Source organism: Abramis brama, assembly GCF_963993115.1.
Source record: "Abramis brama genome assembly, chromosome: 13".
NCBI classification, from domain to species: Eukaryota; Metazoa; Chordata; class Actinopteri; order Cypriniformes; family Leuciscidae; genus Abramis; species Abramis brama.
Genome location: NC_139975.1, coordinates 10,570,164 through 10,583,656, shown reverse-complemented (window position 1 = coordinate 10,583,656; position 13,493 = coordinate 10,570,164). Strand labels below are relative to the sequence as shown.

At 36.9% G+C, this 13,493-nt stretch overlaps 1 protein-coding gene across 1 annotated transcript in view; it reads right to left on the bottom strand.

Annotated features, from left to right (window-relative positions):
- rapgef2b (Rap guanine nucleotide exchange factor 2b) overlaps positions 1–13,493 on the bottom strand; it is a 102,749-nt gene that overhangs the window by 49,274 nt on the left and 39,982 nt on the right. The window contains 2 exon segments of the mRNA XM_084132293.1: positions 1,429–1,504; positions 11,140–11,223. Of these exon segments, the coding sequence (XP_083988419.1) occupies positions 1,429–1,504; positions 11,140–11,223 (160 nt within the window).

The window sequence follows — 13,493 nt, the reverse complement described above, 5'->3', positions numbered from 1 at the left end:
ATACATATCCATTTTCTTTCTCAATTGTTTACATTCACATAAGCGACTGTGTTTATGAGTATACTCACCGAGGCGAGCATTTTGACATAATTTTGGTGTGTATGTGTCCATTTAAGCACAAATAGAAGCGGAGGAGAACAGAATAGGTGTTCGCGTGCTGTCTGGAAAAATATTGTGATACTATTTTCAGGATTCTTTCATGAAAGAATGTTCAAGAGAACAGCATTATCAATGTCTTTACTGTCCCTTTTGATCAAATGAATGCATCTTTGCTAAATTAAAGTATTACTTTCTTTAAAAAAATCTTACTGACTCCAAACTTTTGAACAGTAGTGCACTCAACATGAAGAAACACACAGAAGCCTATTGAGTTGTAGTCAAATGTAGGCGCATTCCCATGAGCTTAACCAAATCCGAGGCTGCAAATGCAGATAGGGGGGTCTTTCTGTACTTGTGAACATACATCATGAAGTGAATATGGAATATATTAGAGCGCATGGAAGTGCTTAGGTTCCTAAATATAATTTTTTTTTTTGGCATGGCAAGAGCATCAAATGGAGGCCATGTTGAAAATTACCCGCAGTGGGCAATTTGCTCTTGCCATGCTGAAAATTACCCGCAGTGGGCAATTTGCTTGTGGTAAAATGTAAGCAAAATGCCGAATTCAAACCAACCAATTTTTACATGCCATTTATGATTAGAGCAGTGGTTCCCAGACTTAACTTTAGTCCGACTCACCTGATGCAAAATAAAACTAGACCACACAAAACTAAATTGCTCCCCTTATACAAATATTATATATAAACAAATACTGTATAACATAGCTGTCACTAAACAGTCTACACTAAGAGTTGTAGCTTGTGTTCAGACAGACACTTTATTTTCCCATATCTTTAAATATTGAATACTAAGAATTTGAATTCATTAAAAATGTAAATAATATGTATAGCTAAATGATGGCAAAAATACACTGAATTAAAGTACTTATAGTCACAAAACCTTGTGAAATCAGGCTAATTTTAGCTTAACCTATCCCTTGAAGGGGGCATATACACAAGACATGTTTAACTTTTCAGAATGCTTTAGTGTGCAGTCTGTCTCAAAGATCAAGCAATATGCTAATTAAAACTTCAAAATCCTAAAAACATCTAGCATAAAAAAAATAAGACCATCTTGGACAGCTGGTCGACCATTGTGACCCATTCCTAATTAGAATCAGCAAATTTTCTTTGGAAAATAGTTTTTAGCCAATTGTTTTCGGCCTGTGTAATGTCAGATCTGACCTTGTATGTACCCCTGGGGGTAAGCGTAGCACACTGTGTGAACCACTGGGGAAGAGGAATGAAACTGCAGCACAAAACTGCAATTATACAGTGTGATTAGTAAGAGTATTAGGTTAAGATGATTATCTGGTCTATGATTACTCACCACAATCATCTCGGATGGCTCCAGAACGATGCACTCGCATCCACGACGTAAACTCCCAGCAGACCTCTTCCCAAAGCTAGAGGAGAAGAACAGGAGAGACAGAAAGGTTATATACCGCTTAACCAATTATGGAATCCTAAGATTCTGTGGGAATGAAAGCGTGCTTAGAATCCGAGCCAGAGGAACACATATCCACACACTTGTGGCAGTGTTCCTGGCCTGGGCAGTGAGGCTCCACTGGGAAAGAAAGTACGACCAGACTGGAAAAGTCCACCGGATGACATCATGGCGTCATGAAAGAAGTACAGTGCAAAGTGATGGAGTGTGTGAGTAGCAACACAAAAAACTCTTTTGAGAATTTAAGAGGGGGACCATGGAAACGTGAGGTGGAGTTCCATGCAGGATAAAGGTAAATTTTTTCTCAGATTTTTAAAAATCATCTGCACTGAACCTGTTGGGTTAAAATGCAAATTCAAAAATGCAAATAAAAAACAATTTAACCCAATCCCTCTTCTTCACACAATAATTTCCTGTCATCAATACTATCATTTAAACAATAGAATAAATAGGGAAAAAAAGCAAAAAACAACAACAAATAAAATATAATATATATTTTTTATTTAATTAAATAATATTTTATAAAATTGATTGAAGGTAACGTGCCAATAGTGGCACCAAACAAAACTGTAATCTGTTTGTTTAAAGTCCCCCTATTATGCTATTTTAAAGGTTCCTAATTTTGTTATGGAGGTCTCCAACAACAGGTTTACATGCATCCAACATCAAAAAACTAAATTATCTCATAATATGCATTGCACATGACCTCTTTTCTCAGAGAGTTAGAAAACGGTTCTTTCCAAGATGCACGCTGCATCCCGATTCGCCTATTTATACTATGCCCTAAAACTATGTACTGTTTTTGTGAAGAAAAAGTACATACTTTTGAGTGTGTAGCAGAATAGTAGGGAAGCTTTGGGACATACTACTTCATCATAATTGCATCTTTAACTGACAGCTCTGTCGCTTAGTTACGTGCATCTTGTCACTGTTTAAACTGCCCTTTCAATCATCTTGTCACAGTTAAAATCTTGCACAATTATTGTATTTCATTTCCTACTGGTTTGGAGAGAAATATAGTAGCACGTTGATCTGCCAGTCGTGGGTCTTTCATGCGGAGACTCTCCTCATGTGTTTGCAATTTGCATAATGATTGCATAATGCATTTAAAAGTTATTGACCAAACGTATCTTTACAAAAGTTCACAATGCTGTTGCAGATGAAATATAATGTGGATAACATTGAATAAATATCTTTTCGTCAGGTTAGAAACTGATAATTAATCACTCAAACCCCTTCACCCAAACCTCTCTACTTCACCGTAGGACTCAAGCATCCGTCATGTTTTTTTTGTTTTTAATTATTTTTATTTGTGTTTGTAGTTCTAATCTTTGGATTCTAAAGTAGAAAAAGAAAAAGTAGACCAGGTATCTTTGGAATTCTTATTTCAACATACTATTATTTGGCACACACTAATTCTAATTTAAAATACAATTTAAGACGGATAGTATGCGAATTGGGACGCAGCATCAGTCTCTCTAAACCCCTCCTTTTTGAGAGCCTACTCTGCTCTGATTGGTCATAATGGTCTCAGTCTGTTTGGTCTACCACTTACAGCGCATCGGAAACGAAACGCCTTTTAACATATTTGAACTTCAGCACCGGAGGCTTCCTCAGCACTTGATACACTTACCAATTCCAGCGCAAGTCCTCATCCTTTTAAAGTTCATGCAAAGTGGATTTGCAGTGCTGAAAACAGCATCTTCTCGACATGTCGACAACACGAACCAAACTCTTCTAGGCCTCGGCTGCAACTACAGTGTTTGAGGGCGGGTAAAAGTAGAAGTTGTTCGCAGGCAGCCAATGAAGACCATAGGCTAGCTTTATGCAAATATTACATTGTTACATAGGTATGTAAAAGGAAGTGAGACTGAAATTGCAGACAACTCATCTTGGCAGTTCAGAATCGAGACTTTATTTGTCGTGCACTTAGATCTTTAAAACTTTGCAGACCTTTGCATTTCACAAACAGCTATATTGCACACTACATGAAAGGTAAAAAAAAAAAAAAGTGGCCCACTACTTTAAGCACCCTATCTGGGTCTGACATAAAAACCCAGTGAGTTTAGTAAGCCCCTTTCACACAGCGTTTTGAACCCGGGAAATTGCCGGCAAATTGCCAGAGCGCCTTCTGTGTGAACGCAAACACGACCCGGGATTTATGCCGGGATCGATGCCGGGTTGGGGACCTAGTAACATTGCCGTGTTCAGTCCCGGAACTCGCGCTGTGTGAACAAAAGCCGTAATAATGCCGTGTCGTAGTGATGACGCTGAAGCCAGGATCGTTCCCCAGCTGTGAAACGGTGCGTAATGTGCAAGTTCATGATCGAATCAGAGAAAAAATGCACAAGCGTGGTTTTTCGAGAGAGAAATCGCAGCTCATAAGAAAACTTAAGACACTGCTGAGACATTTAAAGTCACATCGATGTCACATGTCTTTACGGGATTTGTGTGTGAACACAATTTCTCTGATTCCGGAAAATCACTGGCAGTGTGAATGAACCAAAATCAAACGAACCCGGGTCAAATCCCGGGTCACTTTATCCGTGTATTTTCCGGAATCTCTGTGTGAAAGGGGCTGTATTGGTCTAGCTATTTGGCTAAACAATAGAAGACAGGTGGGATACTTAAAATACACACTATATATATATTTTTCAATTCTGTTTGATGCTGTTTGTGATATTACATACTTCACCTTTCATCTGGTTTGTTAATTTACCATCAATGCTGCTTGCAAGACACTTTTTGCAGCTGAATGAGCTGCCAGGTGACACTCTGATCCAAAGCTGACACACACTTACACATAAACACAAGTAGAAAGAGAAACAGCGGTTCAGCTGTGTAAGAGGTCAGCAAAACCTCAACATACACTTCAGAAAACTGTGACTGACAAAGCAAGGCTGATTTTACTATGGGAACACTCCACTATAATCAAACACAGCACTCACTCAATATTTCTATAGTATTCCACTACTCAATACTGGAATACCGCACTTACAGTATAAATGTGTATGTTGCTAGAACCGCCCTATCTGGATATAATTTGGGCGTAATGGTTGGAGCTAGAAGGTCCAAACACACCCTAACCTTACCCATAACTCTATCCCTCAACCCATGACGTCCAGAGAGGTGGAGCTGGATGTCATATGGCTCTGCAGTGAACACCACTTAATTAAATCAGATTCTTATTGACAAATTAAAACAACAACAATGCCATGTGTTAAAGCATCATTCGTTTTTGGGTGTGTTCTCCATTGTGCCTGATTAGTTGATTTTATTTGACAGTGTATTTAATAATTGATCTGTTTTGTAGTCCGATGTATTTACAATGGTCGATCAAATTTTGCCTTTTTATTTAACCACTTATCGAATCTAGTCCATGTTTTGTGTGATCAAATGGTTAAAAGTGAAATGTGTTTAAAATGGCCGAACAGAACCGGGTGAACAGCATGACACATTATAATTACATTTAATGAATTATGTAAAAATTTCAACACAAGTGAACACTTGAACCAACATTTGTGTCGCAACAAGCCTTTGGGTAATGCACTACACTTACTGTTGAATAGCTAATTGTATACGGGTTGTAGAGGCGCAGCTGGCAGATATAGTAACTAGCCAATATAGTTAGACTAACAGGTGGGATTCCGTCTACATACATTGTTTCTTAGCTTAAGACCACACACACAATGAGCCCTCTGTGTTGTAATGATGTTTGACTTCCCTTGCAGGCTCCTATCCAAATACAAAACCTCAAGATTTGGTGTTTTCATTCATTGTTCATGATATACAGTGGCTATAATCTGAAACCACAGAGAGAATCAGGGATTCCAAGTCAAACTTAGACCGCAAAATGCAATATGAACAGAAAAATGGAATACAGAAGCATTTCTAGATGTTATATAGATTATATTAAATCTAGATGTTTCTAGATGAATATAGGAAAAATATTTGCCTTGACCAGAACCAAATGAAAAGAGAACGGTGAAAAAAAAAAAAAAAAAAAAAAACTCTCTTGCTTGTAAAATTCCAAGAAATCATTATTCTCAAAAGCCAAAAAAAAAAAAAAAGAAACTGTAAAAATTATATTAACACCAAACATTTGTTAATAAATCATATTAATGTCAGCCTTCATGCCACATTCCTTGGGAATTTAACTCATGGTGAGATGTGATGCCCACCCAGTCGGCCCCTACATTCCATATTACACAACATTCCGGGTGTCTGGAATGTGATTCTGTGACGAACGCGGCAGGCACTCCCACCCAGCAAAGAACATAGGGGTCTCCAAAGTAAATAAGCCCCTTTTTCATCTCTCCATATTAAGCCGAGCAAAGATTAAAGAGCTGTTATGCAAGTGCTGTCGGTGGGCAAGTCAGAGGGGAGAAGGGGGTACATTGGAAGGTTTAAGGACTGCTGAAGTACAGTAGAATGGATAATTCAATAACACGATTCGACTGCAACGCTTCAGTGAGTGCTAAACAGCTGTGCCGCCTCTCAGATCTGTGCTTGCAGACACATGGCAACATAAAGCGGTGCAAACAGCATTTCAGGAGCAACCCTGAACTGTTACTAGATACAACTCTGGGACCGAAACACTTAAGGCATGATTAACAAAGCTTGACACTTGAGGTATGATTACTTGCATTTTGCATTAGTAAAAAAAAAAAAAAAACACTATAATAAAATGAATTTAAAAATTCAATAAAATATTAAATAATATAAAATATAAACTAAAATTAAATAATATAAATAGAAAACAGCATAAAATAAAAAAAATCCTTTAGACAAGTATTTGATGGAAAGTAAGTTTATAGAGAATATTTACAGACATGTATTTAAGAGATCTAATAATGCAATTAATATACAGTATAAAGCACAATATGTAAAAAAAAAAAGAAAAAAAAGTACTGTACCTGAAGAAGGGAGATAGCTGTTACAAAATGTCCAATGAAATCCATAAACAATCCAGACTACTTTAAAACCATGCATTCAGTCCCATACTTCTACCTCAAATGTGTTGTTAATGTTCTTGCTTAATATTAATACACACACGCTGCTACTGTACCACACTAAACAAAAATTTGATTTTGTGAGCGCCACATGATAATCCAACTTCATGTATGCTGCGCTGCGAGTAACTCTGTTCTGACAGCTCCGTCTACTGCCTTCATCTTACAAGAGCGTGTGTGTTGGGGAATGTGCGTTCTTGAGAGTTAGTGGTAATCGACTGAAGCCAACATTCCTGCCTGCCTCTTACTTCCTGTGGAGCCAAGAGGGAGTGGTTGACCTCTACCCACAAACATCATGACCTCTCAACCTAAACTCAAGACCTGTCACGACTTATAAGACTTGTGAGACTACAATCAAAGGCAACCTGGGAAAAGAGATTGGGTATTGTTTGAATTTTAATGATTCCGATTCCAATTCTGCTTATCGATTTCGATTCTTATCGATACCTAATATAATTTCCAATAAAGTAAAAAAAAACTTTAAAAAAACTTGGATATCATTCACATTTATTCTAAGTCTTGTCGCAAAACATTTCATTTTAGCTGAATACCATGAACAAAAATCAACAGGCCAAAGAACACTTACACAAGGAACTTTTGTCTATGGTTTAAAAATACAATTAACCCTTAGGGGTCCTTGAGATGTTTTGACATGCCCTGTCATTTGTGCTTTTTTCAGTTGCTTATAAAAATATTAATGGCAAAGGTGTCATTACACTCCATTCAGCACAAACAGGGCTACCATAATATGTGAGCAACATGTATGTACATTTTTGAGAGAACAATGTTTATGCATGGTTACTGAAAAAAACAAAAATGTAAGTTTCTGAAATGGTTTAAGTTACTGATGGATGTTGTCGCCTAGAGTTTTTGCTTCAAAATGATCTGAAAATCATCCTGCCTACTCATTCACATAAATGTTTAAGTTTAGAGAAGTGCTCCAGAAAAATATTTTGCTCCTATGTGAAGAAAATCCAGCAAAACGCGCAGGCACAATTGTCGACCCCAGAGGGATATTAACCTAACTAATATAAATTTCAAGCATTATTAAAGACAAGTAAACACTGTAATAAAAAAATAAAAAAATTGCAATTGCACAAATAAATACAACTGAACAAAGATACTATTGAAATAAACACTGTTTTAAGATTTTCAGGTATTCAGGATATTTTGACATATTTTTGTGTGTATTTGTCCATTATAGTGCAGTTCAGCATTGCGTACTATGAGAGGCGGCTTTCTGTGCACACGTTTTGGATGCAAAAAAGCAGTTTGGAAAGCAGTGCATTTGAATGGTTTAAAATCACATTAAAAGGAATCGAAGTTAATTTTATACAAGTATCCAATTCCTGATCTTAAGTATCCGATTCCAGAATTGGAATAGATTTTCAATTCCCAACCCTACCTGGGAGATTGTAAAGGAAAAGAAATTTGGATTCATACTCAAATTTGAATAGGTAAACCAAACAAAAAGGACTATTCATAATCCAAAAATAATCACAAAAAGCTAAACTGCACAAACAAGCCACCAACTACAAACCAAACTGGGTTTGTACAGCTAGGGGATTGTAGCTGGGGATTGGCATGCAAACTTGAGAAATTGTGGCTGAACAACAAATGAGGCATGTTGATGCATGCAGGGAAGCATTGTCTGGGACAGAGTTACCTATCAGATGTCACAGATAATATTCTCATGAAGTAAATGCATATCACTGAAGGGAAGAATGTTAAGGCTCTGAAAGCACGTCCATGGGAAAACCAACCTTAGAGTTTGTTTGCATGTGGTGAACAACATGCAAACATAAGAGGTAGTTGTAATAAAAATATACATCTTACTGAAACTAAGAATTTAAAAACTTGCCTTTAAGTACTTTTTCTTTTCTTTTTTTGTAACTGGTTTTATCTGCTGATGAATAAAAATAAAAAGAACTATGGAAAATCTGAGCATGTTACTAAATTCAAACTAAATATAAAATGATTCTAAACATCTGGTTACCAAGTAAATATTTTAAGCTAATATTTTGATAATTTAACAAACACATTTGCAAGTTCAGAGTTGTTTGACCATGCAGGTAAACAAATTAAATATTTTAGTAAGTGTTTAATTGTGACTTTTTAATTATAGACATCTTTTTTTTTTTTTTTTACATTTCTATGATTTAATTAATTATTAGCTTTTCATCAACTATTATTGATTATTACCTTCAGTTCCTCACAAAACCCCAGCTTGGGAAAGCCTGATGTAATCAAAAGTTATGTTGCTTGTATACGAGATGAATAGCACAAAGCAAAGGAACACTGTATAGAGTGCAAATGTACTTCGGTATCAGTATCTTAGCTGCCATTTTAACAACAACCACCATTTTAACAGACAGAGATACCAATAACAAAAATGTACCAAAATGCAGGGACGTAGCAACCATAACTTCTAAGTTCATCCCAAACACTATAGGAAAAGAATCATTATATATAAAATGCTTGGTTTTGTTTAGCCATAGAGAAAATAAAATAATTTGAAGCAACTTGCACCTTGAAACACATGTAAATACCTTGGTACATGAGTATAATAAACATTCGTTACCATGGAACATATCAAAGAATCATAGTACTACTTCCTAACAACATAGCTGTACCATGGTAAGACCACAGTACTTTTTTTGTAAGGGTAAAAGCCATATCTCAAGGAAACTGTGGTTAACAATGTTTTCTAAGTCTTGTGGTCAGGAATAGGTAAGAAAACAATGGACTTACTAAAGGATCAGAATTAACAGAGTTTATAACAATAGAAACTCTTGTTGATGGTTAAGCCTGCAATAAGGGCTCGGACTTGTTGCATAAGTACTGGCATGAGTACCAGGTGGTACCGGCGCTGACATTTTCAAATGCCACCTCAAACTCAACTCTGACTTCTGCCAGAACTTTGCACACCATTAGGCTTTTAATGATGGCAATCGCGGTGCAATTAAACACTTGCATGCAGCATTTGCAGTGAGTGAGAGTTTCAGGTGCAATGAAACAGAAGTGTTGCACAAATTTGCTTTTTAAAAGAGAGTGCTTTTGTTTGGAAAGAAATGGGGGAAAATAACGCACGTCATGTGCTAAAGGAAGCTGATAAGATGTTATTGCAGATCTGGTCTGTCTCAGACAAGAATCGGTACACAATGTAGCGGTGAATTCTCTTGAAGGGGCTGTTTGTGAGCGCTATCAAGACATTGTTTAAGAAGTGCACCGCTGTCCTGTTGGTTTTCATTCACTGGACGCCTGAGTCACAGTCTATTACAGGAGAAACACATCACAGCTCTCTCCGTGAAGCCAAATGAAACAGCGAGGGAGGGAGAGACCAGCTTCTCTCATTGCCATGGTGATAAAATTACATATTCCCACTGCAAGCCAAATCTAAAGCATCTCTGTCAAGTGCTTTTGTAAAGCTTGCTATGCTTTTAAATTCCACCCAGTCAAAATGTTTCTTTCTGCATGTCCTTGCTACAGTTCACTGCTTCATTTCTGTCATATCAAGTTTTATGCTAGAGCTAGGTTATATTGCACCAAACAAAATGCTGATACTTTATAATGCTGATAGTCTTCATTTGCATATGTGGCCTTTCTAAAGTAGTCATATTATGCTAAGTTATGATGTATGGATTAGGTTACTGATTACATGTCAGGGTCAGAAATTAAAAAAATAGTTCACCCAAAATTCTGTCATAATTTACTCACCCTTAATTTGTTCCAAACCTGCATGACATCCTCCAGTGCAACACAAAAGTAGAAGTTCTGATTAAAAAAGCAGCATAAACGTATAATAAAAGTAGTCCATGCGATTTGTCCCATAAATTCAAATCTTCTGAAGCAGGACAAAAAAAAAAATGTATGGTACTTTTTGAAGCTTGTAGACAATACCCATTTACTACTACTGGGGAAAACAACAACTAAGAACATTCAAAATGTCTCCTTTCATGTTCCACAGAAGAAAGAAAATCACAAGAAAGACATGATTTGTTTGAGTAAATGTTGACAATTTAAATTTTTGGTTGAACTATTCCTTTACACAGGAAAAAAAAAAACATTCCTATAATGATTTTACAAAAAAATGATTATTTGTAACACACATGATCATGAATTGATCATATTTAAAGTATATGACAAACTATGACAGCATTTCTATGTAATAAAATAAAACATGATAGATGTAAACATGCCCCCCAAAAAAAAAAAAATATATATATATATGATTGGGAGACTGATAGAGATAAAGTCGCTTTTTAAAGGTATTTTCATTAAATGCTAATTTAATTTTACTAAACTGGTCACAGTCACATTTTGGATGTACACTCCTCCACGGGCCATTTCAGTGGCAAACTGGGATAAAACCCTTATAGGAAGCTACACTGAGAAGAGACAGACATTTACTCTTTTTAAGCTTTACATATTTTGTTTATTCAGAATGCTTCACATTTATTTGTTCCGATTACATTTTAGAACTTAGGGTTCATATGCATGAGAGGTTAATGGAAAGGGTATTTTGGGGGTTTTCTGTAATGAAGTGTGAATGTTTGGTATTTGATAACATTCGGGGACATACCTGGAGCGAGGCAAGAACATGGACTCTTTGATGAAGACTGATCCAGACAGCAGAATGTACCAGCATGTGCCAATGTCATCAGGACTGAAAGAGAGAGAAAAAGAGAGGAAGACGGAAAAAAAAGTTAGTTAGAGTCTAACAGGAAACAAAACATGCTTATGTCTAACATGTGGTCAGGTTTGCTGTATGGTTAGAGAAAAAGCAGCTGACACAGACACACATAACATCAATGCCTAATGTAAACACTCTGTCATCATTTTTGTCCTGTGATACACTCCTGTGTGCAGACAAAAGATGACATTAGGAGGTTCCCAGAGGAAAACTGTGAACAGAGCTATCAAACGGCCAACAAACCATCTCTCTTCCTCCTGTAAGTGATGCCAGTTGAAATGTGACTGCTTGATTTATGTGTGTGTGTAGGAAATAACACACTGACACACAATCCCCACTCCCTTTTTTCAGGTCACAGAGCAGTCAGGAACGTTAGACATCTTCTGAGGCACGCTGGGTCGACGCCAGAGACATCCTTCCAGCCCCCGGCGAGCACCGCTCCATGTCTGCCTCTCCAGTAAGTGTTAAAAGTGGGAATGTGAGAAGATGAGCAATCCAATGAGCAGCGGACATCTTGATCACTGAGTCAGAACAGCAGATACACACTCCAGTGAGATAACATGCCCAAAGCAGTGCTGGGGTTTATGAGCTGACAGACAGTCCTAACATGAAGCAAATAACCCAGCTTTCATGCTACACTGCACATTTTATTATTGCACATTTTAATATGACTTGTTTTTTTTTTAATGCGATTTGTGATGAAATTCCTTGTATATCTTCATCTTATCACGTTCACTGGAATTCTCGGTTCTAATGGTGCATTTATGTTATGTTGAAAATATCACATTTATGAGCTGAACACACATGAACAAAGTCATGTGTATACACAAAGTCGTAAATACGAGTGAAAATACAAATATAATGGCATTGTAATATAACAATTTAATATGTAACAAATTTTACAGTGGCTTCATAAATGAATTAAAAACATTAAAAAGCAAAACACACCTGATGCACGTTCTTTGTTCTCCATTTTCTGGAAGTAGAATTTAAAACCTTGCTGTATTTTTGTGTAGTTAATTAAGAGATGGTACACCGCCATCTTGCTTTGGTGAAAGTGACGTAGTAAACATGACTTCCCAAGTGCTGCTCGCCCACCCCCATGAAGCTCAGCAAATGACATCAATCTCAATAGGGTCAATAGATTCAACCTCCCTACATTCTCAAACAATTAAAATTTTCACAATCAACAACTTTAAATCAATAGTTTTGTGTCATGCGCGTTTTTGTCCTATTTTCATATTAAAAAAAAATCTTCAAATCAAAGTTTGTAATGTTTTTATTCTCTTTGTATATGTTTGGTTTGGTTCATTAAATACAACTCTTTAATGAAGAATTTTAGAAAAATTTTAAATCTCCGTTTCCTAATCTTCTCTGTCGCTGTATAGCAACGCTGTATATTGGACTGCTCATTCTGTAACTGAAACCGGCGCTATTTATGTCTCTCGTATAACACCACAGTCTCACACTTTCGTGTCATACAAACGCAACAGGCATCATCTTGTGTCTCTGTAATTGGATGCAGCAAAAATAACATCCATGAACTTCAGTATTATTATTTCTATAATTGTTGCAGTGTTTGTGTTGTTGTGCCGCCAACCTTTTTGTATGTTGTAATGCACAATTATTTTGCAAAAGCTTTACAATAATATACAGGTAAAACTTTAAGATAATTTTAACTCAAATGAAATGAATATTTCACATCCTTGTATTTACGTATTTAGTAAGTAGCCAAGGTACACAATCCCTTATTTCATTATTTCACCCATTGAAAAGTCCATTTTGATCAACAGAATGGTTTCCTTAACTTTGAGTACAACAAACAGTTCTCCAAACTTCTGGATGTTTGTCTTTAAATGAAAATCCTAAACACACATAAATACTCGCTCCATCATCTCAATAGGACTAATGAGGCAGCTCCTGACTGCTCTCAAACGCAGCACGAGCACGGCTTGCTTTTTTAGTTCTCTTTCTGCATCGCTCCCTTCATCATTGCAGCTTCTGCTCCCTCTTTTAATCGTTTTTCCCGAGCGCGCGCAGACAAAAACGAAGCACTCAATTATTAATCAGCAAAATGCAAAGAGGGAGAAGGAGAGAGCGGGAATGATGGAAGGCGAGCGACGGAGTGCGTGATGATGTTCTGCACCATCAACGGAGCAGCGCTGACTGAACTGGGTCACTGAAACACACTTCCAGCGCTCATCAAATGCTCATCAAGCACACAGCCTCAGCCTCCAGCCCCT